General features: G+C 45.0%; 1 protein-coding gene across 7 annotated transcripts in view; it reads right to left on the bottom strand.

Moving 5' to 3' along the window:
• The window catches only part of ablim2 (actin binding LIM protein family, member 2), a 432,986-nt gene that overhangs the window by 79,077 nt on the left and 326,870 nt on the right, over positions 1–27,039 (bottom strand). For 5 of the 7 annotated variants that reach the window (XM_038792087.1, XM_038792086.1, XM_038792083.1 and 2 more), the window contains 5 exons: positions 11,729–11,811; positions 6,781–6,925; positions 5,865–5,923; positions 2,308–2,353; positions 2,169–2,176 (listed from right to left, as the gene is read on the bottom strand). In XM_038792087.1, coding sequence (XP_038648015.1) covers positions 2,169–2,176; positions 2,308–2,353; positions 5,865–5,923; positions 6,781–6,925; positions 11,729–11,811 — 341 coding nt within the window. The remainder of the gene's footprint in view (positions 1–2,168; positions 2,177–2,307; positions 2,354–5,864; positions 5,924–6,780; positions 6,926–11,728; positions 11,812–27,039) is intronic. The other 2 variants (XM_038792085.1, XM_038792090.1) reach the window with 1 other exon arrangement.

Raw genomic sequence — 27,039 nt, 5'->3', positions numbered from 1 at the left:
TTTCTCTTTCCAGGATTTGACATGTGGAGTCAGAAGGTGTATTGCCACAGTGTTGACGCAGTCATTTTTTTCACTGCCCGTGTCTGGACTGCTCCCTAACTTCCAGATTGGGGTCTCATTTCTGGAGGGCTTACTGACAGGGGTCTCTTTTCTGGGGGGTCTGTGAGGGTCCCTTTATTTGGGGGTCTCTGGGAAGGTGCCTTTGCTTCGGGTGTTTCGGGGGGGATCCCTTTATTTAGGGGGTCTCTGTGGGAGGTGGTGGGGGGCTCTGGTGGGGGTGGGTGGGCAGAAGGATTTTGGGAGCAACCCACCTAAGGAGTTACCCTCTTACACACCGCGAGATCCACTACATCAAGGCGACGTGCCCATACCTTTAGCAATCCTCATCCATGTGATTCCCGGTCCTGGGAATCACGCAGGCCTGGAGAATAAGGTGCCCGGCCTGCTAAGCCGCCGCTTGGGCGCGAACCTCGATCCTGATGGCAGAGGGGGGCTGGCACTGTTCGCGATTTCTCCCCGTCGCTTGATTCTCTGCCACATCGGGAACTCACTACCGATGGCGAGTGGCGGAAAATCCAGCCTGGGAGCTATGGGTGAGTGCTCTGATTTTCTTTTTTATTTGTCCATGGGATGTGGGCATCGCTGCCTGGCCATCATTAATTGCCCATCCCTAATTGCCCTTTTCGGGCAGTTAAGAGTCAACCACATGGCTGTGGGTCTGGAGTCACATGTAGGCTAGACCAGGTAAGGACAGCATGTTTCCTTCCCCAAAGGACATTAGTGAACCAGATATTTTTTTACGACAATTAACAATGGTCATCATTAGACTTATTTCCATATTTTTATTGAATTCAAATTTCACCACCTGCAATGATTCAAACACAGGTCCCCAGAGCATTACCAAGGGTTTCCAGTCCAGTGACAACATCACTACATCACCACTTGCCCTCACAGCATTTTGTGTGGGAGGAAAGGTACCGGAATATGTAACCAGGTGAGGTTGCTCAGGTGGTTGAAGAGCGGAGGAATGGGATACAAATTGTCAGTGATCCAGGTTTCCATCAGACCCGAGGTATCAATGGCACCTCTCCAGAGGGTTACAAATGGGTCTTGTTTGCTAGGAAATGTAAGATTTGCACATTAACACTACAGAGAAGGAACATAGAATATACAGTGCAGAAGGAGGCCATTCGGCCTATCGAATCTGCACCGACCCATTAAGCCCTCACTTCCACCTATCCCTGTAACCCAATAATCCCATCTAACCTTTAGGACAGTAAGGGCAATATAGCATGTCCAATCCACCTAACCTGCATGTTAGGTAGAAGCCCAGCTAAGTATTCAAAGGGTGAGGGAGTGGAAAGATGGGCAGCATGGTAGCATAGTGGTTAGCACAATTGCTTCACAGCTCCAGGGTCCAAGGTTTGATTCCCGGCTTGGGTCACTGTGCGGAGTTTGCACGTTCTCCCCGTGTGCGCGTGGGTTTCCTCTGTGTGCTCCGGTTTCATCCCAAAGATGTGCATGTTAGGTGGATTGGCCATTCTAAATTGCCCTTAGTGTCCAAAATTGCCCTTAGTGTTGGGTGGGGTTACTGGGTTATGGGGATAGGGTGGGGTGTGGGCTTGGGTAGGGTGCTCTTTCCAAGAGCCGGTGCAGACTCGATGGGCCGAATGGCCTCCTTCTGCACTGTAAATTCTATGATTGTAGTAGGAAGATGGAGAGATTTACCATCTGGAGAGTGAGATCAGCCAGTTGTGCATTGGGGAAAATAATCTTTTCTCATTGACAAATTGTTTCCTGTACGAGGCAAGTAATTTTGTATATTCTCTCCCTTTATCCTTCCTATCAATGAACACTTGATAACCATTCATTAGAAACTGCAGGATGTCATCTTAAAAATAACTTTCACTCTGATGTTCTTTCTATCCATGTGAGAAGACATCACTTATCCTTTATATCTCTCTGATGGAATTGCTGAAATCAAGAGCTCATTGTGTGAGAATCATGATTTGGCTCCTGTTGTACCATTCTGTAGCCCACTTTAAAAGCTTTTACTTTCAATACAGAAATGAATAAAACATCAGGGAAACAAAACTGAGACCTTAACCTGGTCAGTTCCGGTCGGTGGGTAGAAACCAGGGACTTAAGATGAGAAGGCAACTTCTTACCTTGTATTCTGTAAAAACAAGAGTTCATTTCAGTGAGATTTGAGCAACAACTTTAGAGAATCAGAACAAATGACTGAAAATCAAAGTAGCTCTATTAGTAGATTTTTGATATTGATACAGTGTTGAAATGATTCCTCACCTCGCATTCCCCAGCTGGTATCATGATTTGATTCAAAGTCGGAAGTCTAAAGAGAGGAAATATCAAATATATTAGAAGCTTTTATGAATGTCAAAAGGTTGACAATTACTTCTAACTCCTTCCACATTATGAACTTTATCAGTATTTTTTTAAACAAAGATTTTTTTCTTAAATATTACTTTGTGTGATATTATATATTGTTCATTAAGGTTAAGAATTTCAGATGCCAGAAACTGTTACTTTTTTTTTTAAAAGCACCTAGCTCCCCGAGGTTCCATGAAGAGTAACACTCCCTTTAGTCTGGTTCACCAACATACAATCTTTGTTAACGTTCCATTGTCATTGGTGATGTTTAGGTTTAGATAGTTTTAGATGTAGATTCTATGGGCTGGTGCAAATGTTGAATATAAATATTGAGCAGGTGGGTGGAGCAGGAAAGGCCAATCAGTAAGACCAGAAGACAATGGAGCAGAAGTAGGCCATTCGGCCCATCGAGTCCGATTCACCATTCAACGAAATCATATCTGATCTGATAATCCTCAACTCCACTTTCCAGCCGTACTTCCATAAACCTTGCTTCCATTACTGATTAAAAATGTCTATCTCATGTCATATGAGAGTACCTTCAAGAAATGGATGTTTAAGCAATGTACCTTTAAGAAATGTAACAGCTCATATTACTGAAGTGATGTCAGAGTGTGGGTGGAGCTGGGTTTTTTAGCTCAGCCATTTTGCAGTGTTTAGTTTCAGTTTGAGAAAGCAGCTAAAAAGTGCCTGGCTGGTTTGCTGTGAGCTGTTTGAAAGGAAAAGCCAGTTTTGAGGAAAAGAGCTTAGGTGTGTCTGTGTTTGCAGTAAGCTGGATCTGCTGTGATCTCTGCCATGAAAGACTATCTCTGAATCATTGGGTGATTTAAACTCATAATAGTAATGTCTTTAACCTGATGTGTTTCTGTTTAAAGGTATTAAGTCTTTTGGAGGTTTGAAGGAACATTTTGAGGGATTATCTTGTGTTGTATTATTTTGGGGGTTATCTTTGAAGTAAGGGGTGTTAAGAGATCCAATGTTTATTTTAAAAGGTTAAGTTGAATTCATGGAATAAACATTGTCTTGTTTTAAAAACCACGTGTCCATAATTGTAATACCACACCAGGGGAGCGATTCTCCGAAACAGAGAGAAACAGCCGACGCTGGAGTGAAACCCAGAGTGTTTCACTCCGGCGTCGGAGGCCACTCCTCGCCCCCTATTCTCCCCCCCCCCCCCCCCCCCGGGGGGCTAGGAGTGGTGTTGCGCGAATCTCGGGCGCCGGGCCTGGACACTTGCGTCAAAGCAGCATGCCGAGAATGACGTGGCCGGCGGCGCCTAAGTGACGCCAGTCACGCATGCACAGGTTGGCCGGCTCCAACCCACGCATGCGCGGTTGCCGTCTTCCCCTCCGCTGCCCCGCAAGACATGGGGGGGGGGGGGGGGTGCCAGGGCGGTGTGGTGTGATTCGCCCGGCCCTCCCGCGATTCTCCCTCCCGGCGTGGGGAGCGGAGAATCGCGGCCCTGGAGACCAAGCCGTGTGCTTCAAAAGCAACAATACACAAAGGGAGAGGTTGGTTGAACTCCATGATACATTTTGGAGTTCTGAAAACGCCGCTCCCATAACACTCAGCCTTGAACATATTTAATGACCCAGCCTACAGCCCTCTGCAGTAAAGAATTCCACAGATTCCCTACCCGCCAAGAGAAGAAATTCCTCTTTATCTCTGTCTTAAATGAGCGATCACTTACTCTGAGATTATTCCCTCTGGTCTTAGACTCTCCCACAAGGTAAAAAAACTTCTCAGTATCTACCCTGTCAAGTCCCCTGAGAATTCTATGTCTCAATAAGGTTGCCTCTCATACTTCTAAACTCAAACGAGTATAGGCCCAACCTACTCAACTTCCCCTCATAAGAAAATCCCTCCATACCCAGGGTCAACCGAATGAATCTTCTCTGGACTGCCTCCAATGCCAATATATATTTCCTTAAATGATTGGACCAAAACTGTTTGTAGCATTCCAAGTATGGTCTAACTAGAGCCTTGTATAGTTTCAGCATGATTTCCATATTTTTATACTCCATTCCCTTTGAAATAAAGGCTAACATTCCATTTGCCTTCCCTATTACTTGTTGAACTTGCCTGCTCCTTTTTTGCGATTTATGCACGAGGATGCCCAAATCCCTTTGTGCTGCAGCTTTCTTCAGTATTACTTCATTTAAATAATATTCAGCATGTAATATTATCTACAGGCATATCACCACACCAGGTTGATGTCAAAGATCCTGTTTATTTTTCCTCAAATGTTGCCAAACACACTGAGCATTTCCAGCACTTTTCATTTTTATTTCAGATTTCTAGCATCCACAGAATTTTGATTCTGTGGCGGAGTAATTAATGTCAGTACACCATACTGTGTTTGCCTGTCCTCCTGTACCAATCCGGCAATAACCATGGGGACATATACAGGCCTCACACAGCAGCGAGAGTTGACAATGTTGTATCATCTGTTAAAGCAGTTAACATACATCATTGCGCACAGCCAATGAATCGACCTTCAAACTTGTCTCCAAAACTGTGGTATCATGTAGCTTAGTTCTACTCGTGGATAACTTGGGATTTCAAACTTCACACACCCTTAGGGGGTGATCGATAAATACCCAACGGCAGTCCACGCACATCCCACCCATACCGCCCACCACGGCCAGGTGCCCTGCACAAATAGTCCACTAGCCGCGGACTCCCTGTGCTGCCTGTGTCCGAGTGTCTCACACTGTGCATTGTCTGTCTCCCCCCACCCCTGGCCCACCCAGGAGAAGGTGGCCCAGGCCCACAACCACAGGGAGAGGGAGAAGGCAGGAGGAGGGAGGCCTTATGTCTGCAAAGTGCAGCCTCCTTCCCACCCCAGGGAACAAGGTGTCCCGCCTCTCATCCATGCCATCCAACAATATTTCCAGCTCCGCATCTGCGAATCATGGTCTACTCTTCGGGATGGCTCATCTTGGCTGGAATGTGTGTGTGGGGTGTGTATATGCGGCTGAAGCCTGTCAGGCTCTGCAGTGTCAATTCTGACCCCGGCAAATCAGCCAGCGGTGTTGGTTTGGAATTGCACTAGTTCCACATGACGCCGGGTGGCAGCCCATTAATTTGTCCGAATCGTTTTGGGACTGACAGTTTTCGTCAACATAGAACTCTCGTGATTCAGTCCTGGCGTCAGCACTTAGTCTTTCAAATGGAGAATCCTCTTCCCTGAGGATCTTACATCAGCATATTGATCTTTAATGTTAAAAGAAATTGGCTAGTCTTTGGTTTCCCTAGCCTGCACTTGCCCTTTCCACCAAACCCCCCCCCCCCCCCCCCCATGCACCCAACCACCAAAGGAGTACGTTCTCTGGAAAGTCTCTATTATATATGGATCCAAATTGGACTTTGCTCTGATTCAGACATTTCAAAGCTGGTTATACAATATGTGCATTATTCTAGTAACAAACTGTCATTTAAAAACAGAAATCTTAAACATAAACCTTGTTTACCTTGTGTGACCTATTTTTTCCATAACCTGGAAGGGAAGCTGATTTGGAGTGAGGAATTCCTGCAACAAATTATAATTTAGTCAATTAGGACCTATCTCGGTTGTTAGATCGATTGAACAGAAAATTAAAGAGATCCCCTCACAGATATAAAATGGAATTTTTAAATAATTCATTCACAGGGGGAGTGGGCATCGCTGGATGGTCAAGCATTTATTACCAATCAAATTTTCACAGTAACTTCATTGCAGTGTTAATGTAAGCCTTCTTGTGACACTAATAAAGATTATTATTATTCCCTTCAATTGAGTGGCTTATTAGGCATTTTCTGAGGACATTTAAGAGTCAACCACGTTGTTATGGATCAGGTAAGGATGGCATTAGTGAACCAGCCGGGTTTTTACGACAATCTTTTAATTTCAGGTTTTTATCAAATTCAAATTTCACTATCTGCCATGATGGGATTCAAACTCGGGTTCCCAGAGTATTTTTTAAATAATTAATAATCTTTATTGTGACAAGTAGGTTTACATTAACATCGCAATGAAGTTACCGTGAAAAGCCCCTGGTCGCCACATTCTGGCGCCTGTTCGGGTACACAGAGGGAGAATTCAGAATGTCCAAATTACCTAACAGCACGTCTTTCGGGACCTGTAGGAGGAAACCGTTGCACCCAGAGGAAACCCACGCAGTCAGAGGGAGAATCTGTAGACTCCGCACAGAGTCTGGGAATAGGACCTGGGAGCCTGGCACTGTGAAGCCAGTGCTAACCACCGTGCTACCATGCCACCATTACCCTGGGTCTCAAGATTTCTAGTCCAGTATGCCACTGCCTTGATTTCCAATTTAATGAATAAGGTGATAGGTCCGTCAAACAACAAAGCAGGAATTCAATTTTAAATGTGCAGAATGAACTTACTTGTCTGAAAGAGTGATTCACTGCTTGATCTTTGTAGCAGCTCTCTATCAGCAGCAGGGCTCCGAGATGATGATTTAGGGTCCAGCTCAAAGGAGTCAGCCGAGGCATCCATCTCCCCTTTCAGTATCAACCAGCTTGTCTTCACCTGGAAACGATTTCAACAGTCAAAGGTTTACTGGTGACAAGGGGACCAAAATGCAGATTTTCTTTTTTTAAACTGTTGCTGAACAATGTCTGAAGAAAATGTCTGATGTCTTAAGTAATAGTTCTATGACTTCAGTCTAACTTACACATATCCACACTTAACAATTTATGGGGAGGGAACCCATTTCTCTCTTCTGATTCATCCATTCAGAGAGCTCCTCGAGTCCTGCAATTCTAATATCCAATGATTTGCTAAAACAAAATCCAGGGATTTCAACTTCAGTACCCTATCCAGGAATCTATTGCATATGCTGATCAGTCTTTGTGCGAAGAACCATCTGCCATCAATCCTGGATATACCTTTCGCTAGTTCAGACCTTATCCTCTAGTTCTACTCTTCAAACTTAATTTAACGTCATTTTCTGGACTTACCTTCCCATTGACTTTAATACTGGTGGCAGCCTTCTGATTCATAAGATGAAGGTTTGCACAGTGGTGATCGACACTGTGTTCAGCAGTGCTCAGGAGACCCATGCTGGCTTGGCAGTCTCTGACACAACTGCTGCAGAGTCAGCTGAGAAGGTCTCTGTTTTCTCTGGGCCATCTTCTCAGCCAGCTGAGCTTTCGACTTGAGCTGCAAAGCTCAAATAGTGTCTCTCTATTCTCATTTTTCTTTCCCAGGCCATGATGTCCAAGGCAGACGGGCCATGCCTTGTGGCCTGCGCCCATTTTGTGTTGAAATCCCCCTGCAGATAAAAGGTATTCTGACTCAGAGATACTGCCGACAGCAGTATCAAGTTCCTTGTAGAACTGCTCTTCTGCTTCTGCAATGGACTACAGCATTGGATACTCATGAGGTTAACTGGGTGAGATACCCTCAATTACGACACAGGAGAGAAGATTGGTACTTCAAAGGCTTTAATCATCAGAGAACTGAACAGCAGCCGAGAAGTGTGCTCGCCACATGCTGCCGAGTGAGCCTTATCTTATATACCGTTTCCTGGGGGCGGAGCCAGAGGCGGAGTCCCCCAGGGTTCCAAGCCCGGTCTTAAAGGGCCAATGTATTAAAGGTAAGGTACAGTTACAGCAGCTACTGATACCATTCATCACACTGGGTCTGTTTGAGTTGGGAGGTAGATGGAAAAAACACATTCTGAACCATTTGAGGGGGGTTCCATCATCAAGAGTAGTGACTTCCTTACAGTGAAACCTACACTTTTCTCACATGTTTCCTTTGAACATTTTCCCTGCCAGATGAACTGCATAAAGCTTTACTTTCCGTGATCTGCTCTCGGCAGGTTTGGTTTCTTGTGGGAAGCAAGGATAACGTTCAAATTCCATATCGATCCGGGCTGTCTTGCACGTGTTGTTGACCAGCTGAAAGTTGTCTGTCTGTCCTATGCACATGGTCCTGATGTTCCAGTTTGCCAATCAAAGTGTTGGCATCTTCTTTCATTTTGTTTATTTGCCTGGTCTATTGCTTCTATCCATGAATTGAGCAGAGACTCTAAGCTCCAAGCATTCAATGGGACCGTGGCAGGTCAGCATCTTACAAGCAGGGGGAAACTGACTTGAGGAGGGAGGCTGGCTGATCAGTAGGATACAATGGTTCCTCCCATCATCAGAGACAGCCTATAACACCTGTTCTCTATGCCAATCAAACTGGCATAACTCGTAACTGCTTCCTGTGTTGTGTAAACGCCCTGCAGCGAAACTGGAGTGTCCTCTGCCGGGCGCAAGCCTAGGTAAAATTTATGGTGACCCTGCATTGTTCAAACATCAGGTTCCCCCTCTCAACCTCCCAGGCCGAGTCCAAAGGAATGCAAAACACCACATTTGGCACGATTTTGCAGGAGTAATTGATTTGGACATCAGTCCACCTTTGGTCTCCACTCTTTTGTCAGGGTTTACTTCTTTGGTCTTCAACTCTCCTGAAGCACCCAAAAGGCATAGCCCAAAGCTGGGAGTTTGGTTCAGGATTGTCAAGGGGTGTCCACATGCCAGTGGACTTTCACACTCATGTCTCGGGGCCAAATCACCTCTTGAGTTCCTTTGGAACTTCAGCCTGGGGCCACCAAGGTCTTGGTTTCCACGTGTCGCTATGAGGAGGCACAGCTGAGTACTTGCCAATGGAGGGGTTGTGTACTGACAGGGAGAGACTTGCACATTTGGCTCTCTTATTCACATTGCTTTTGAAAATGAGGAGCACACAAATGCAGAAAGAATGCTAACTCGCTTCACCCGCACATTAAACATGTCACATAAACATGATGGATACTGACTATTCAGCAGGCCTGACAGCATCTGTGGAGAGAAAAGGGAGCTAATGTTTCGAGACTGGGTGACTCTTTGTCAAAGCTTTGGAATAAAGATCATCCAGACTCGAAATGTTAGCTCCTTTTCTCTCCACAGATGCTGTCAGACCTGCTGAGATTGTCGTATTTTCAATTTCTGTTCCAGATTGCAGCATTCACAGTCATTTGCTTTTATTTAATACACCCTGATAAACTCACCAGGTTGAAAAGTCAAGTTTTTCCAGTTTCCCCTCATAGTTTGTTGCTCGGGCTCCTCATTCTTCTCTGAAGTGCCTCTAGCAGTTGAATGTCATCTTTATGCCTCAACCAGCAGGCAGTGTATTATGATCAGAGCACAGTACAGTTTGGTCAGGACTTTCCCTGTCATGCATTCTATTGTTTAATCTATGTCATTTAACATTCTATTAGCTTTGCTGATTAGTGCTCTGCATTGCTTCAACTGGCTACATTTTAAGCTACTCTATTGGTAGGCTTGGAGGTAGGGGGCATGTAAAATCCAACAGGTGGCAACCTACCTTCCTGCCCCTGGCTTGTCTGAAATTATACGGGGGTGGGTGTGGGTATCACTCACTAAGCCTTGGGTCTATTGAGGCTCTTTAGTGGCCAATGAGTGGCCACCTAAGGGTCTTATCCCACTGTTGGTGGCATGTTATCCACCGTTTGGGAAGCCAAACAGATTTTGCTGCTGGTGTTGCAGTGGGAAGGGGGGGGGGGGGGCACCCTGCTAAAGACATTCTCTCCCTCTTTGACCATCTTCCCAGCTACCTTGCAGTCCTCAACAAAACCTCTGATCCCAGATATACCTGGGTTCCTCAGCTTTGGGAACTGCCTGTATTCCCAGCAGTGGGTACTGCTCCCGCTTGTCGCTGCTGGCATCAAACAGCTGCCAGCCAATCTGACGGGGCAGTAGCACGCTAAGGTAGCATTTTCTCCATCAAAAGGGCCAGAATTTTCATCCTAATGCAATTTTTTTTTCCCCCCAGCATTGAATTGCTTTGGCATAGGTGTTGGGATCATGGACAGGTGCTCCCTGATATTTTAGCTGGGGGGGGGGGGGGGGGGGGGGGGGGAAGGAACCACAGCGGATGTAAAATTCAGCCCAACACGTCAAATGTCAAACATATCAAGACACTTAAGTCTCAACAAGCTCTGACCTTGACTGGTACAATGTCATTATACGAGTATGCGTGTTGCTTACATTTTCTTGGTATCATAGAATCATTACAGTGCTGAAGGAGGCCCTTCAGCCCATGAGTCTGCACTGACCCTCTGAAAGAGCACCCTACCCTGGCCCACTCCCCCGCCTTATGCCCGTAACCGCATGACCTCACCTAATCTGCACTTGTTTGGACACTAAAGGACAATTTAGCATGGCCAATTACCTAACCTGCACACCTTTGGACTATGTAATGAAACTGGAGCACCCAAAGTACCGGGGAAACATGCAAACTGCACACAGTCACCAAAGGCCAGACTTGAACCCGGATCACCGGTGCTGTGAAGCAGCTGTGCTAACCACTGTGCCACCTGTATGGGCAGTACTTTACACTGATCCACAGTAAAATTATGCCATTTTCAAATTTTATTTAACTTCTTCAGGGATATAAGAGCTCTCTACCCTAGTTTGACATCATTTGCAAAGTTTCTGAATTTCACTCATTTACATAAATTAGAAACACTAATTATCCCAATACCAAGCCTCAGGACATTCTATTGTTTTTCCCATTTAGCATAACACCTTCAAAGAGCATATTTTCTGACCGATTTCTTATCCATTATTAGAGTTCACCCCAAAATCCAAAAGTTTTGAGTTTAACTGACAGCATTTCATGTGAAACTTTGTCAGACGCCTTTCCGTATTCTCAATTCACCATACCACACTCTAATTGGGTTGTTAGTTTCTTACTGAAGCGGAAGATGATGATTTGGCAAGATCATCCACAGGTTGACTTTCATCAGCTTGGGTACTTTTGTACAAACAATCATCAAATATGCGGCCATTCAAGCCATTTTCTATTATCTGGAGATTGAAAATTGATCTTGTCCGCAGGGACACAATGTACAAATCTCGAGCTAAAAGTATAAGAAATGCCACTATATTAGCAATAATGTTAATTCTTATTTAAATGGATTAGCCACATAATTAGCAGAAAGAACAATTTCAGACCAAAATATTAATTGGTCTTACTAAAACATAATACGATTTTCTCAGATCAGAATGTCCATAACAAAAGAATAAATATATTTATGTGGTGCATTTATAGGGCCTTGGCCTCAGGCCATCTAGTCAATTAAGTAATTTATAAGTACAGTCAGTTTTAATGTAGGAAATGCGGCAGCCACATTCCTACAGTAATGAGGAAATGTGAATTATTGTTTTTCAATTATATTGATGGAATAATAAAACTAGGACTCCAAGAAGAATTATCCTGATCTTCTTTCAATAGTATCACACAACCTTTTATGTCCACCTGGTTTTAATATCTTACCTTTTTGCCATCGTGATCAAAATAAATATGTCCTTCTCCATCGTTGTCTTCACTCCAAAATCCTCTGCTTCGCCAATCACCTACTATGACATAATACGATTTGTGTTAGCCTGCAAAATTGAGTAAGACTTCTAAATTCCAGTTTTGAAACTGCTGACATGGAAATATAAGTTCCCAAGAAGGTGTTGATGTAGTGGTATTCAGTGGACTACTAATCCAGAGACTCAGGATAATGCTCTGGTGGCCAGGTTATCCTGTACTAGGTTTGAATCCCACCGTGGCAGATGGTGACATTAGAGTTCAATATTTAAAAAAATCTGTAATTGCTGGTTAACGTCAACTGCTATGGGGGAGGGGAGGGGAGGTTGGTTGGGGTGTTGGGGGGGGGGGGGGAAGAGATGGTTTGGGGTTTTGTATTGGCTTTATTGTGTAATGTTATGTGTTTTAAATGTTAAAATTTGAATAAAAATACTTTTTAAAAAATCTGTAATTAAGAGTCTAATGGTGACCGTGAAACCACTGTCGATTGTCATGAAAACCCATCTAGCTCACTAATGTCCTTTCAGGACTCCAGACACACAGCAATGTGGTTGACTCTTAAATGCACTCTAAAATTATCTAGCAAGCCACTCAGCCGTCCAGTATAGTTGGAGCTGTGCTCTTTCAGCAAGGGGGGAATATTCCATCACACTCTTGACTTATGGCTTGTAGATAATGGACACGCTTTGGAGAGTCAGGAGGTGAGTTACACGCTGCAGGATACCTGGCCTCTGACCTGCTCTGGTAGCCACAATATTTAAATGGCTATTCCAGCTGAGGCTCTGGGCAATGGTAACCCCCAGGATGTTGATACTGGGGGATCCAGCAATGGTAACGCCATTGAATGCCAAGGGGCATTGGTTAGATTCTCTCTTGTTGACGAAGGTTGTTGCCTGGCACTTTATGGCGGGAATGTTACTTGCCAGTTGACAGTCCAAGCCTGGGCATTGTCCAGCTACATTTAGATATGGACTGCTTCGGTATGTGAGAAGTCGTGAATGATGCTGAACATTGTGCAGTCATCTGCGAATATCCCCATTTCTGACCTTAAGATGGAAGGAGGGTCATTGATGAAGTAGCTGAAGATACTTGGGCCGAAGACACTACCCAGAGGAAATTCTGCAGTGATATCCTGGTACTGAGATGATTGACCTCCAACCCCCACAACCATGTTCTTTTATGCTATTTCTGATTCCAATTAGCTGAGTTTTCCTTCTGATTCTCACTGACTTCTGTATTGCTATGGCTACTTGATGCCTTTTTCGGTCAAGTGTTGCCTTGATGTCAAGGGTAGTCACTCTCCCCTCACCTCTGGAATTCAGCTATTTTGTGCATGTTTGAATCAAAGATGGAATGAGGACAAGAGCTGAGTGACCCTGGTGGAAAACAAACTTAGTGTCACTGAGCAGGTTATTGCCAAGCATGTGACCTCTTTCATTACATTGCTGATGATCAAAAGTGGACTGATGGGACTATAATTGGCCAGGTTGGGTTTGTCCTGCTTTTTGTGCACAGGAATATCTGAGCAATTTACCACATTGCCAATGTTGTAGCTGTATTGGAACAGTTTGGCTAGGGGTGTGGCAATTTCTCGAACGCAACTCATCAGAACTGTTGCCGGATATTGTTAATTTGCAGTACCAATGCCTTCAGTTGTTTCTTGATATTATGTGGAATGAATCAAATTGGTTGAAGACTAACATTTATGATGCTAGGGACCTTACCCATGATACCATGAAGCTTCATGGGCTCCAAAATCAATGTTGAAGACTACCTGGGCAACTCCCTCCCAACTGTAAAGCACTGTTTTGCCACCTCTTCTAGGTCTGTCCTACCAGTGGGATGGGATATACACAGGGATGATAATGGTGGTGTCTGGGACAATTTCTGTAAGGTATGCTGTGAGTTTGACAATAATAGGCGGTTGCTTGACTAGACTTTGTGGCAGCTCTCCCAATTTTTGTGCAAGCTTCCAGATGCCAGTAAGGAAGATTTTGTAGGGTCAATAGGGTTGAGTTTGCCGTCGTTGTTTCTGGTGGCTAGGCCAATGATGGGTGTTCTGTCCAATTTTGTTCCTTTTTATTAACTTTGTAGTGTTTTATGCATCTGAGTGGACTTAAAGAGTCAACCATGCTTCCGTTGTCATGGAAGAGACCAGACCAGGTAAGGACAGCAGATTTGCCACAATCAACAGTGGTTCATGGTCATCAGTAGAATCCAGATTTTTACTGAACTCAAATCCCACCATCTCCCATGTTAGTATCTGAACCCAGGTTCCCACAGCATTACTGTTCTTCATGTTTCTCTTTACCCCAGTTATTGCAGATTGACCTGTGAAGAAAAGGGCTTGCAACATTACTGCTGATTAAAGTGCATTATTATTGTTAAGGATTTAAGAGACTCTTAAGGATTTGAAAAAAAAATGTTGAATTAAGCATACCAGTTTATCTTGACATTGACATACATTTGTAAATGCGTTCATGTACAGAAAATGACTGCGACTTCATTCTTCTGTCGAAATAAGTGGATACTAACATAAATGGTTTTGAGATATGTGGCCAAGGCTGCATTAGTAATTGTAATATTATGCAGTGTCTAGATTTAACACTTAAATTAGTAGGCTGCAATTTTAGTTGCATTTCTTACAATATTATTACAAAGGTTTGTTTTTTATCTAATTATATATATTCTGAAGGAATACCATTATACTTGTCGTATTGTTCCACTGCCCGTTAGCAGGAGTATAAGGCTAGAAGCCCCTCCTAACCAAACACCTATAGTTTCACTCTGTTCCTATTTATATTTGTTTGAGTAAAACAAATGAACAATCAAAGGGAACAAATTGACAAAAGATCTAATTAAAAGGGTCTCTCCTTAAAGGTGAGTCGCAACAAAATCCAGAAACAGAAAGGAAACTTATAAACATTGAATCAAAATGTGCTCGTGGGTTCCTATTTATAGAAGCACAAATGAATCTCGAGTTAATGCCACCACCTGATTAAAATTAAAGAAAGTGAACAGGAAACACGGAATTGCTGGTGAAAGAGTTTGTGATGTTCGAGCTTTCTTTCTTGTATTAATTTTAAAACAAAGTGATGAGGCGATAAATATACCATAGTTTATTCAGTGCAGCCACATCCAGTTCCACGGAAATTCTATTAATTAGACTCAGAAAGTCCCAAAAGACCCCCCAAGCAGGCCTCCTCCTCATGTTATTAGGCCAAAAAATGCTTGCTAACAGCTGCCAATAGAGCAGCCATGGCTTGCAATTAGGCTAAACAGCCTGCTCATCCCATTTTGTTAAAATATAGCCCAACTAAGATTATTTCCTGAATTTTTATTTGCATTAAATATCTACATTAAATAAATGAATTACAGCCACAAAAATTACAATTGCGGTGTACCGAGTGTAAAAACACCTCTCTTATAGGACGGGGGTAGTATCTCCATCACATGAACTACAGCGGTTTAAGAAGGCAGCTCACCACCACCTTCTCAAGGGCAATAAATGTTTGCTTCCCTCAAGGCCCCCCTTTTCACACTGGGCACCCTACCTCGTAGATCAACCCCCAGGGATTCTCCTCCCAGCCTCTTCATCAAGACCCCCAACCCCTCTCTCCTTACCACCACGCCCCTCAACCCCACCCCGAGTCCCAACTCACCTCTCTACCTTGAGACCCCTGCATGACCTGGTTCTGGATTCTGTGATTTAGAATCTGGGACTGCTAGTAGTCCCCATCCTGGCTACTGCTTGTGCTGCTGAGACCACAGGGGTCGGAATCATTAATTTTACATCTGCAATGAAATTTACAAGAGCAATTGTAGTGAATTACTTTGGAATGTCCTGATTCACTTATTTGTCAGCCTCTAACATTGCTTCCTTTGAAGACCAACGCGCAAGCAATTTTGATATTTTGTGATAGTGTAAATTAGATGATAATTAAACTGCAGCTTGTTTTAAATCACTACCAAATTTTATTTAAATTAATTGGTATAAAATTAAATTAATTGCAATAAAAGTTACAAATTTACTAACAAAAAGTCAAGACTATACCCTATGCTTGGTCTTAACTCTTACATCTTACCACTGTGTAAAAAAAAACTAGAATAACATTTAGGTTCCCATGATAAAAGCTGTCCGATTTTCCTTTCCACTGAAATTAATAAAATCTTAGGTGCAGTTTCTGTAACCAATTGACTAACCCACAACATCCATTTTATACTGTAGTGGTAAGTTTGAATTTATTACCCCCTGTTATGTCTTGTTCCCAGAGGTTTGAATAATAATGACAAGTTTTTAGACTTGAAATACCAGAGCTTCCGTATCTTTGAATATCTCTGCTTAAGTATCTTTCTTACAGTTCTCCATGTGGCTGCTGGACATTGGGCAGAATTTTCCCATCCAGTTCATGGTGGGTTTCGTGGCAGACGGTGCTGTAAAATTTGAAGTGAGGCCAAAAATGAGAAACCTGTCATCGGGAAAATTGTCCGCTCACCACTTTCATGATTGGTGGAAGGTGGGTCAGGGTCCCCATTGATCCATGGTGGCAGGCCAATTTGCTTGAATGACCAATTGATAAATGGTCATTAAAAACACTAGTCGAGGGGCAGCACGGTGGCGCAGTGGGTTAGCCCTGTTGCCTCACGGCGCCGAGGTCCCAGGTTCGATCCCGGCTCTGGGTCACTGTTCGTGTGGAGTTTGCACATTCTCCCCATGTTTGCGTGGGTTTCGCCCCCACAACCCAAAGATGTGCAAGATAGGTGGATTGAACACGCTAAATTGCCCCTTAATTGGAAAAAATGAATTGGGTACTCTAAATTTATTTTAAAAAACACTACTCGCCAGGATCACGAGCTCCTCCCGATTACGTGTATCGTCAGCTGGAATTCAAGCCGGTCGGATACACATTTGGACACAAGTCAGCTGATGGCCTTCACTTTCCTCATGATGGTGAGTGCAACATTCAGAGCTTATCGGCAAAGCCAGTAATGCAACCTTTGTGAGGGCGTATCCTTGATCTCCTTACCAGATTCCTCCCTTGCTTGGAGAGTGTTCTCTGGTGGCTCAGGCAGTAGGGTAGGAACCCCCAAACACAAATCAGCACCACAACCTTGGGGGGGGGGGGGGATTTGGAGAGTGGGGGGGGGGGGGGGATTTGGAGAGTGGGGGGGGGGGGTTGGAGAGTGGGGGGGGGGGTTGGAGAGTGGGGGGGGGTTGGAGAGTGGGGGGTTGGAGAGTGGGGGGAATTGGAGAGTGGGAGGGGGGGTAAGAGTGGGACGGTATGAGGGAAGGAGAGATGGAGACAATGGACAAACGTGGGGCTGGAGGGAGAAAACAATGGCAGGTGGGGTAGATGTGGGAGAGGGGAATGATGGCAGGCAGGCAGAGAGGAGACCGAGAGGGGGGAAACTGGAGCCCAACATGAAATACCAGGAACAGAGACATAGTAGGGGTGGAATGGGGACGGAACTGTACAAATTGGAGGGGAAGCAGGCAGACCCAAAAATATGAGGAGGGGTGTGTTAGCATAGCACACGAGGAGGTGGTTTGCACAAAAGGCTCATGGATGTGGGGGAGGGGAGAGAAGTACACATGAGGGAGGGGTTGCATAGAGACCCAATGTGGTGGTTGTGGGGGGGGGGGGGGGAAAGAGGCACACCGTGTTGTCAGGGGGAATATGACAGCAAAGAGAAAGACAGCCGTAGATCCTGGTCTGAGGCCAAGCAATCAGGCTATCATGGTAATGTCAGACCTGGGGATTAGTGCATCCAGCAGTCAGAGTGAAGTCAGTCATGGGGCTTTGTGGACCATGCTACAAGGCAAAGCATGGCATGTACGTTGTATTCCCACTTCAAGGAGGGGCAATGGCTGTGTGCACAATTGGGAATGGGCACAGTTTAGTGTGGAGGACGTGGTCATGGTCTTGGTGTCACTGGCCATGATCTGGACTTGCCTGATACTGGGCTGCAGGTGAGATGGTTAAAGTGAGAGGAGGCATCTGCAACTTGTTGGGGGGGGGGGGGGGGGGGGGGGGGGTGAAGGAGATTATACAGAGGGGTATGTGAACCTCTCCTGGGAGGGAGTGGCCGGTCTCTGTATGTGACCATGCCCACCACCTCGTGATGGGAAGGAGTGAGGTCCACAATGGGCATTATAGAATCATAGAAAAGAATACTTACAGTGCAGAAGGAGGCCATTCGGCCCATCGAGTTTGCACCGACCCTTCGAAAGAGCACTCCACCCATGCCCATTCCCCCACCCTATTCCCGTAACCCCATCTAACCTTTGGACACTAAGGGCCAATATAGCATGGCCAATACACCCAGCCTGCACATCTTTGAGCTGTGGGAGGAAACCGGAGCACCCGGAAGAGTCCCCTGCAGCCACAAGGAGAAAGTGCAAACGCCACACGGTCACCCAAGGCCGGAATCGAACCTGGGTCCCAGGCGCTGCTAACCACTGTGCCACCCCATTGGGACATTGATAGTCATTGCTTCAGGTTGGAGGGTTGGAATAGCCACAATAATGACAAGTGGAACCAGGATTATTGGGGGAGGCTGGAGAAGAATAGGAGGCATCTCTATCTGCACACCATGGGATTCTAATAAGGTTGGAGGCACAATGCATGCATAGAGGGAGGGTCAAAGCTGATCTTTAAGTAAAAACTGAGCAGCATCTCGTAGAGTCAACTTAATGGCACGTTCAGAAATCAAAACTAGAGAAGAATCTGGCCGGGAGTGTTCAGAGTTGGTATGGAAGGAGCCCAGGGCTGCACTAGGGGCCCCATTTCATGAGGCAACCTCAACCTGCTTCCATTCAAAACATCAAAATAAAGTTGGAGCTGAGAGAAAAGAAGAAGACCTCCTTGACAAGGTTCCATTGGAACCTTTGTCATTTCTAGCGTTGGAACAAAAGACTGTACGAATCATGGCTTCAATGTACAGCCACTCCATTTCAGAATTAACACACAGGGGATGTGAAAAATGGGAATGCAGCCAACCATTAAGGATACCCAAGTGCTGCATATATCCCACATAATCAATGAAAGCCTCTAATGGGCTTTCTCCAGCTGGCATGGACAATGACCCAAAGGCATCAAGTCACAACTTAAGTGAAATCAGTATTACAATTGGAAGGTTGAGTTTGATAATGTGGGTACTTGTCATTAATGGCTCCAAATCTTTACCAACCTCTACAGCATAGAGATGTTAACCGTCAGCGTTGGCATCTTGTTCTCCTCACTCTGCAAGTTTGTGTCTCAGTTACAAGGCTGTATCAGCAACTAGGCTAATAGCAGAGACACAGCTTGAGGCCACCACAATGACATGCTGTTACTGAGTGGGTGTTTGGCCATCTTTCCACTGATTTAATAATCTGTTATACCTCTGATTCCTCAGAGAGAAGAACCAAGCAAGAATGAAGCCTGCGCTCAATGCTGCCTTCTCGATCATATTCATGAAATGGAGCAGGAGAAAAAGGGCCCGGAACCACCAGCGCAGCTTTGGAGGTGACGTCACCTGAGGTCCATGGTCCAGGAAAGTCCAAGCAAGAACCAAAGGATGAGGAGGTTAGACCCATACCATAGAGGTGACTCAATTGAACAAGGATCCACCAATGAAGTTTCAATATCTGCAGATGAACGCGAGTCAAAGCTGCACTCGTTTGTGCTTGTCCATAGATATGGTGGATCACACCCACCACATTCTGTGGGAGGATTAACTTCCTATGGAATGGGTGGACATGTCCTGCTTGTCGCCCTGAAGGTCACTGCCACACTCAAATACTTTGTCTGCAGTTTGTTCCAGGCTGTCATACATAAATGCATCAAGGATGAGACAGTTGCTTTCTACAGTAAGGGTCGTCATCATGTGAAGTTCACTCTTGATAAGACAGTCAAACTGCTAGATTTAATGGTTTTGCAGCTATCTCAGACTTCCCAAAAGCGCAGGGTGCAATTGGCTGCATACATGTGGCTTGGCACCAGCCCCTGATGTTCAATAACAGGAAACGATTCCACTCCATCAAGTTCAACTGATGCACAATCATCAGAAGCTCATAATGCACATTTGTGCCAAGTATCCTGAGAGTTGCCATGACTCATACATCCTGTGTCACTTCCAAGTGAAATGAAAAAATGAAATGATAATAGCTTATTGTCACAAGTAGGCTTCAAATGAAGTTACTGTGAAAAGCCCCTAGTCGCCACATTCCGGCGCCTGTTCGGGGAGGCTGTTATGGGAATCGAACCGTGCTGCTGGACTGCCTTGGTCTGCTTTCAAAGCCAGCGATTTAGCCCTGTGCTAAACAGCCCAAGTGCTTCATATATTCAAAAGGTTTCAATGAGTATTAGGCTAGTTGCTTGGGGAAAGGGAGTATCGCTCAAATCTTAGCTCCTGACATCTGTGCATTGTTCTTCGAGTGCATCGTCCTCCGAGTGTCTCAGGGAAAAGTACAATGAAGCACACTGCTCCACATGATCCATAAATCAAACCGACCATTGGCATCCTGAATATACACTTCTGATATTTGGACCACTCAGGTGGGGCTCCGAACTACACCTGAGAGGGTCTACCACATAGTTCTGGTCTGTTGCACCCTTCAGAACGAGTGCTCCATAGCTCAGAAATCTTGCCAGAAGAGGAGACTGAGAGCTCCATGGATGATAAAGAGTAGGAATGTCAGGACCCTGAAGAGAGAGATGAGGGCCTGTTTCCACATGATGATGCCATTGAAAAAGCACGTGATGGAAGACATGCAGGAGACATCTTGATAGCCACCAGACTCCAGCGGGAGTAAGGTATAGGCAACAGAAGGCGGCCACATTCTTCCTGTCCCTTAGTGTACGGAAAGGGATTTACAACCAGTCACATCAACAGCAAGTTCTACATTTGCACTTGTGCCTTCAAGTGTCATGATTCACCAGGCCATGACCTGTGGAAATGTCAGCAGTGAACCCTGAATGTGTGCACTCTGCAAAGTGAAAGTTGACACAACAGCGCTAAAGCTGTATCAAAGAACTTGATGCAGTTGTGGTCACCTTAATACAAAACAGCTGACAGTGAAATGAGCTCTTGGTTGGGAATATCATCATCTCGTCCAACCTTGTGCGTGGCCATTACCACTTAGGAGGTACAATGGCAGCTATCCCTCACACAATGTTGGCTTGCAAACAATAAGGCTTACAAATTCATTTAGCTCACACTTCCAAGAAAGATTTTGACACATTTCCTTGTCATCACACAAGAATCCAGGAATGGTCCTGAGTGTGCTTCTCATCACAGGAATTCCAGGCTCATAAAGGGAGGTGATGACTAAGTGGGAGGATGGCTCACCCTCTCAGTAACAGGGCACATACACGAATATGCACAATGCCTTCAAATGGCCAAATTATTCTCATTGCCATCAGATGCATTTACAAAAGTCATATTTGCATTATATGCTCAGAGATAAAATCAACTAGTAGTCCTCACAGCACTGTAACAAGTTGGCTGAGGGAATGATTCTGATGCAACTGATGTTTAACTGTTCATGTATTTTGGCCATTGACGGAGCTACTATGAAACTAAAATTGAACAAAATGCTTATTTTTTGTTTGACACATATTAAAAGTTTATGTCATTTAGCATGTTTAGTTTTTTCAGTTAATACATTTATCATGTAGTCAGCTTCAATATTAATTTATTACAGCGAAGAAATAAAAATAATGTAATTCATAGCAGCTGTATTAACAATGGAAGTGATTGGTAGGCTAATATTTTGGGTGTGGCATTTCATTAGGACACTGACACTGAATTTTCACAGGAGTTCTCCTTTCCTCTGTCCATAACTTCTACGGGATATCTATGGCATTGTCAGAGAAAAGGCAGAAACAGCCGTTTCTAGCCATTTGCTCTGTTTCTCCTATTTGAGGGATATACCAAGGTTGCGGTAGATCAGCAGAAATTTAGTCATAGAGTTTGAAATTCACCATGTACAAATATAAAATGAGCAGTCTCACTTTGTTATGCATGCTACCCAATAGTCAGTTTCACTGCAGTCAATGGAACTGCAGAGAAAGTGGGAGCTGTCATGTGAGAGTACCCTGAAGAAATGGGTGTTTATTGCAGTGGTGTCAGAGTGTGAGTGGAGCTGGGCTGTCTGTCAGCTTAGTTTCACTTTGAGAAAAAGCTGGGTGTGTCTGTGTTTTTTTTGGTTTTGTTTCAGTGTTGGAGCTGCAGTCAGCCACAGAATGTGTAATGTTGTTCTCTCTGCCATGTAAAGACTATCTCTTGATCATTTGGTGAATTCAGAGTTATAACTGTTCTCAGTAGTGAATTTAAACCTGATGTGCTTCTGTTGAAAGGTTTTTTAAAGTCCTATAGATGTTAAAAGGAAAGTAACAATTACTTAGTGTTATATTCTTTGGGAGTTGTATTTGAATTAATGGTTGCTAAGATGTTCACTCTATGTTTTAAAAAGGTTAACTTGAGTTCATAGAATAAACATTGTTTTGCTTTAAAAATACTTTTCCATTTCTGCTGTACCACACTTGTAGAGTGGCCGTGTGCTCCCCATACTACAATCTTTTAAAAGTTGTGGGTCAGGAGAACTCCAATGATACACTTTGGGGTTCTCTAAACCCTGGCCCATAACAAAGCTGTAACAAGTGGCTGATCCAATGTCACTTGTTTTCCCCTACCGCCCAAGGTAACTGTCTACCCTACTGTGTTTTATTCATACTTTTCTAATAATTTATTTCTTTTTCAGATTTCCTACTTTTTTTTTTATAAATTTAGAGTACCCAATTCATTTTTTTCAATTAAGGGGCAATTTAGTGTGACCAATCCACCTACTCTGCACATTTTTGGGTTGTGGGGGCGAAACCCACGCAGACACGGGGAGAATGTGCAAACTCCACACAGACAGTGACCCAGAGCCGGGATCGAACCTGGGACCTCAGCGCCGTGAGGCCGCAGTGCTAATCCACTGTGCCACCGTGCTGCCCGTGATTTCCTACTTTTAATCTATTTTCATCATTTGTGTCTTTGTACATTTTTCCGAAAATATTTCTCAACTTTTGCCATGTAAACACTGAAACATGAACGGCCTTGATATGGATTTGACTGAATCTTTAGTCTGTACGAGAATAGGTTTGGAAAAGAATTCTAGTGCCAGCAACTGGCCATAGAGGAGAAGTAATATTGCAACGCATCCATGCAAATCTTGATTGCAGAACAAGGTGTTATCGGTTAGAAATTCTTGGGGGTTCCGCTAATCTTCTGATCTTTGGAAGATCAATAGAAATCTCAATCCAACAGTGCAATGTGCAAGTCTGCCATTTCCCTGGAACTTCTGCTGAAGTTCTGATTAGAAATTGGGGCCTGAATCTTGTATTCGTCGGGCGATCAGGCCAGTGCAATCCATGCCACACTTCTGTATGCCCAATTTGCAATCAGAGATTCCCGCATTGCTTAACGTATCAAATATTTTATTCTTTCCAAAATTCTGGATCTTCATTTCTAAAGGACCAAACTTCTTTGAGAATAAGATAATCAATTCCAGTGGGGTGATTACATGGAGTTAGAGTCGCTAAGGTGAGAAATGAAGAATTAAAAAATATTTTTGTCAGTCTGCAGGAGTTTCCATCAAGGGACTTTAATTTTACTGGGAGCATGGAAAATTCTGCTGGGTACCACTGTATCTATCCTAACATATTTCTGGCAGACAACCTCACTGCCAGCAATGCAAAATTTGTCAAAGCTCTTAAAAATCAGAGACAAAGTGAATTCCTGATCTTAAGAATATACGATATAGGAGCTGGAATAGGCTAAATGGACTATTGAGCCCAATCTGCCATTTAATAAGATTGTGGTGGATCCATGACCTCAATTCTACATTTCCACTCAACAGAGAATACTCACACTCACAATCATCCTACTGCCCTCTCGCTCCCGTTCTTCACTGCCACCCTTCTCAAGTGCAGAGCACATCACATCACATGTGAGCAAAGGCAGCTGCTGGAGGCATACACAGCAGTGCACAGTCCCTGTTAGAGGGTGCAGGACACCTCAGGCTCTGCTCAGCACAGGCAAGTGGGCTGCGGGAGCTTCCCCAGCCGCAGGTAAAATCACAGCTAGTGTGGGCGAGGCAGGTAGCCAGCAGGCTTGGCAACACTGCCATGGCTTCCAATTTTATAGCGCCCTCTCCTGATGACCCGCCCCCAGGGATGGTAAAATTCTGGCCCATCTGTAACCCATGTACTGCTGGCAAAGATCAATGACATATTTTTATTGCCTTTTATATTAGCACAATTGGCTTCTTGTCAGATACATATAGGTACCCCACTGGACTCTCAAGCCACCCTGGAAAAAAAATCAAAGGATGATGGGATCACATCAGGATCCAGATTGAACGTCCCCTTCCCAAGACCTCCAGTTGCCCCCAAATTCTCCTCCAAAGGCCAGAGAAAATTCTGCCCTTTGAGTCCTCTACGTTTACAATCATGATCTGATTTGTGGGTGTAAAAGACCTTATCAAATTGAATAAAGTGAATAATGAGAAGAGAGAAGCTCTATTGTATTGTGAATCTTTAAGAGTGCGATCCTATTGATGGATGGAAAAAAAATTGAAAAAGGCACAAAATCATTTTGATGTAGAGGGGAAAAGGAGAGATTGACATTGTTGATCTGAGAAGACGAAAAAGAGGGGACGGAAACATTGTTGGGAGGGGGGGGGGGGGGATTGGATTTTGTGCCCTGCATTTGGCATGAGCGCAAACAGCGACGTGCGTGCAAAATCCCACTAAAGCTGGAAAACAAAAATCTCGCCAGCAAGATCTCATTTTCTAATTTCCCCGTCCCCACCAATGATGTAACGGAGTTCCCGCCCAGGAAGGTCAACAACCTATTTTCAATACATTAGCATCTCATTAACAGGCTTTCCCACCCTAACAACCCTTACATTAGGAATTCAGCTTTGAGAGACGTGGCGCATGTCGGCGAGGTTGACAACTGTTTTTTTAAATATGGGAACCAGGTGAAGGGAACCCACTGGATGCGCCAAGTATAGCTCCTGGGGGTAAACGGAAATGCCAAGGCACTGGGCACTTCCCCCTGGCAATGCCTCTTGACCAGAGGGGAGTTCAGTGGGTGCCAGGAGGCCCCCTCTGGGGAGCTGTATGGGGAGGGATTCCCGTGTGGGGTGGAGGCATGTATGCATGTGGGGTGGGAGGGAGTGTCTGTGTGTTGGGGGGGGGGGGGGGGGCTTTCTCTTTTTTTAAATCAGAGATCGGGGCGTAAAGGGTGCCTCGATCTCAGGATTCCTGACAATGTCAGCTTCTTCTAGCCCGACCCCATCAGCATGGTGGTGAGGGCCCACGTTGCCATTTTTTGTACCAAATGCTGGATTATCCGGCAAGAAATGCCAGGGCCAGGATTCTCCGCCCCGGCACGCCACATTTCTGCCCCGACCGGCCGGCGGGATTCTCTGTTACGCCAGCCAGTCAATGAGGTTTCCTATTGTGGGGCAGCCCCACGCCGTCAGGAAACCCCCGGGCATCGGCATAACGTTGAATCATGCCGGCGAAGAATCCTGGCCCAGATGTGCAGCCGGCGAACTGCATGCCGGTTTCCTCACCTGAGCCAGCATTCTTGAAAATGATAAAACTCTGCCCATTATTATGACTCTAGTGCAAGTGAGAAGATTGTTTTCTGCTGTGTCTTGGCAGGCCTACATTATAAGATAGACTATTCTTGACATGAATACTACCATGGGTGATTTACAAGTATGTCCACAAGCTAGAGCAGTGATGTAAACTTAGAACAGAACTCCCTGTAAACCCATTATAAGTGAACATTTTGCAGCTGCATTTGTGTCAGTCAGTCATAGTATAAAAACTGCTGTCATGACAGATTTGTCCAAACAGTCATCGTGATGATAACTAAAGCTGATATGGGTAATCTCTTGACACCACAAAATGTTAACAAAAGAATAGTTCAATAGGATAAAAATAAATTACAAAGTGAATTTGAATAGCAATTTATATGAAAATAAACTTCCATGTTGCTGAACAACTAGGGGCAGGATCTGACGGCTGCAACACGCCGGGCACGAATCTGTACGAGCCGGTTAGATCGTGGGGGAGGAACTGCGCCGGACGGTGATCGGTTTCCGATCTAACCAGCCCGCTCCCGTTGGCAAGATCCGGAACCTGCTACAATGTGGTGAGAAACTAATAATCACCAATTAAGGCCAATCTCCATCTCATTAACGGGAAGGACCCGCCATTGAACAGCCTCCCCAGTGAGCGGTCACACGGGTGTCCTTTAACACACCTATTTAAAAATGTGAAGCTAGTGCAATGGCTGCTGTGGAGATCGGAGGAGGTGAGCAGCCACCTTCCAAATTGGACAAACAGCCCAGGGGCACTCTAGCTGCTGCCCAGTGCTTGGGTTGGGGGAGCCCCAGCAACGCAAATTTTGTCAAATTAGCACACGAGAGGTTTACAAATTAGAAACAAAGTAAATTCCTGATCTTAAGAATATAAGATATAGGAGCTGGAATAGGCGCAGTGGAATCTCGAGCCTGATACACCATTTAATAAGACTGTGGTGGATCCACGACCTCAGTTCCAGGGACCTGATCAGGGAGGGTTGGCTGCCATTGGTGAGGGATTGCCGCTGAGCTGGAGGCTGATGGACTTGGTGCCTGCGGGACAACATGCCGGATCTTGTACACCCGTACCAGGGGCACCTTCTGCTGCTGCCTGTCCGTCCCACCGACAGAGCGCTGTCCATGGTAATATGGTGTAGGTCACTTGAACTCCCACTGACCAAGGCTGCACAGCTGAAGTCTATTGCCAATAGGGAATTGGCAATGTTAGTTACGTGAGCACTCCACAGCGGCCAAGTGGATTCCCGTGGGCAGTCGAGAATAACTACTGAGCATCCCAATCAGATTGTGAGGCCTGGACACTTTACCTGAACACTGGAGGCATCAACATCACAGAGGCAGTAGTCAAAAGTCAAACACTCAAGAGATGGGCCTCAGCACTGGGGACATCCCTGCGGCCAAAGGTTGGGTGAGTGGATTGGTGAAGGAACCTGCATCCGGACAAATAATGTTCTCGGAGGGGGTCTGGAGGCCGTTGATGGCCCAAGGTGTACAGGCGTTGTGGGGATGTTTGAGGGGATGCCGCACAGCATGTGCCACAGCAGGCTCCACCTCAACAAGGGGACAGTGCGCCATGCCCTTGCAGACTTGGCAACACGTGGAGGAGGAGGATACCATTGGC

Source organism: Scyliorhinus canicula, chromosome 3 (assembly GCF_902713615.1).
Source record: "Scyliorhinus canicula chromosome 3, sScyCan1.1, whole genome shotgun sequence".
Classification (NCBI taxonomy): Eukaryota; Metazoa; Chordata; class Chondrichthyes; order Carcharhiniformes; family Scyliorhinidae; genus Scyliorhinus; species Scyliorhinus canicula.
Note: the sequence above shows the minus strand (reverse complement) of the source record. Positions and strands in the feature narration are given on the sequence as shown.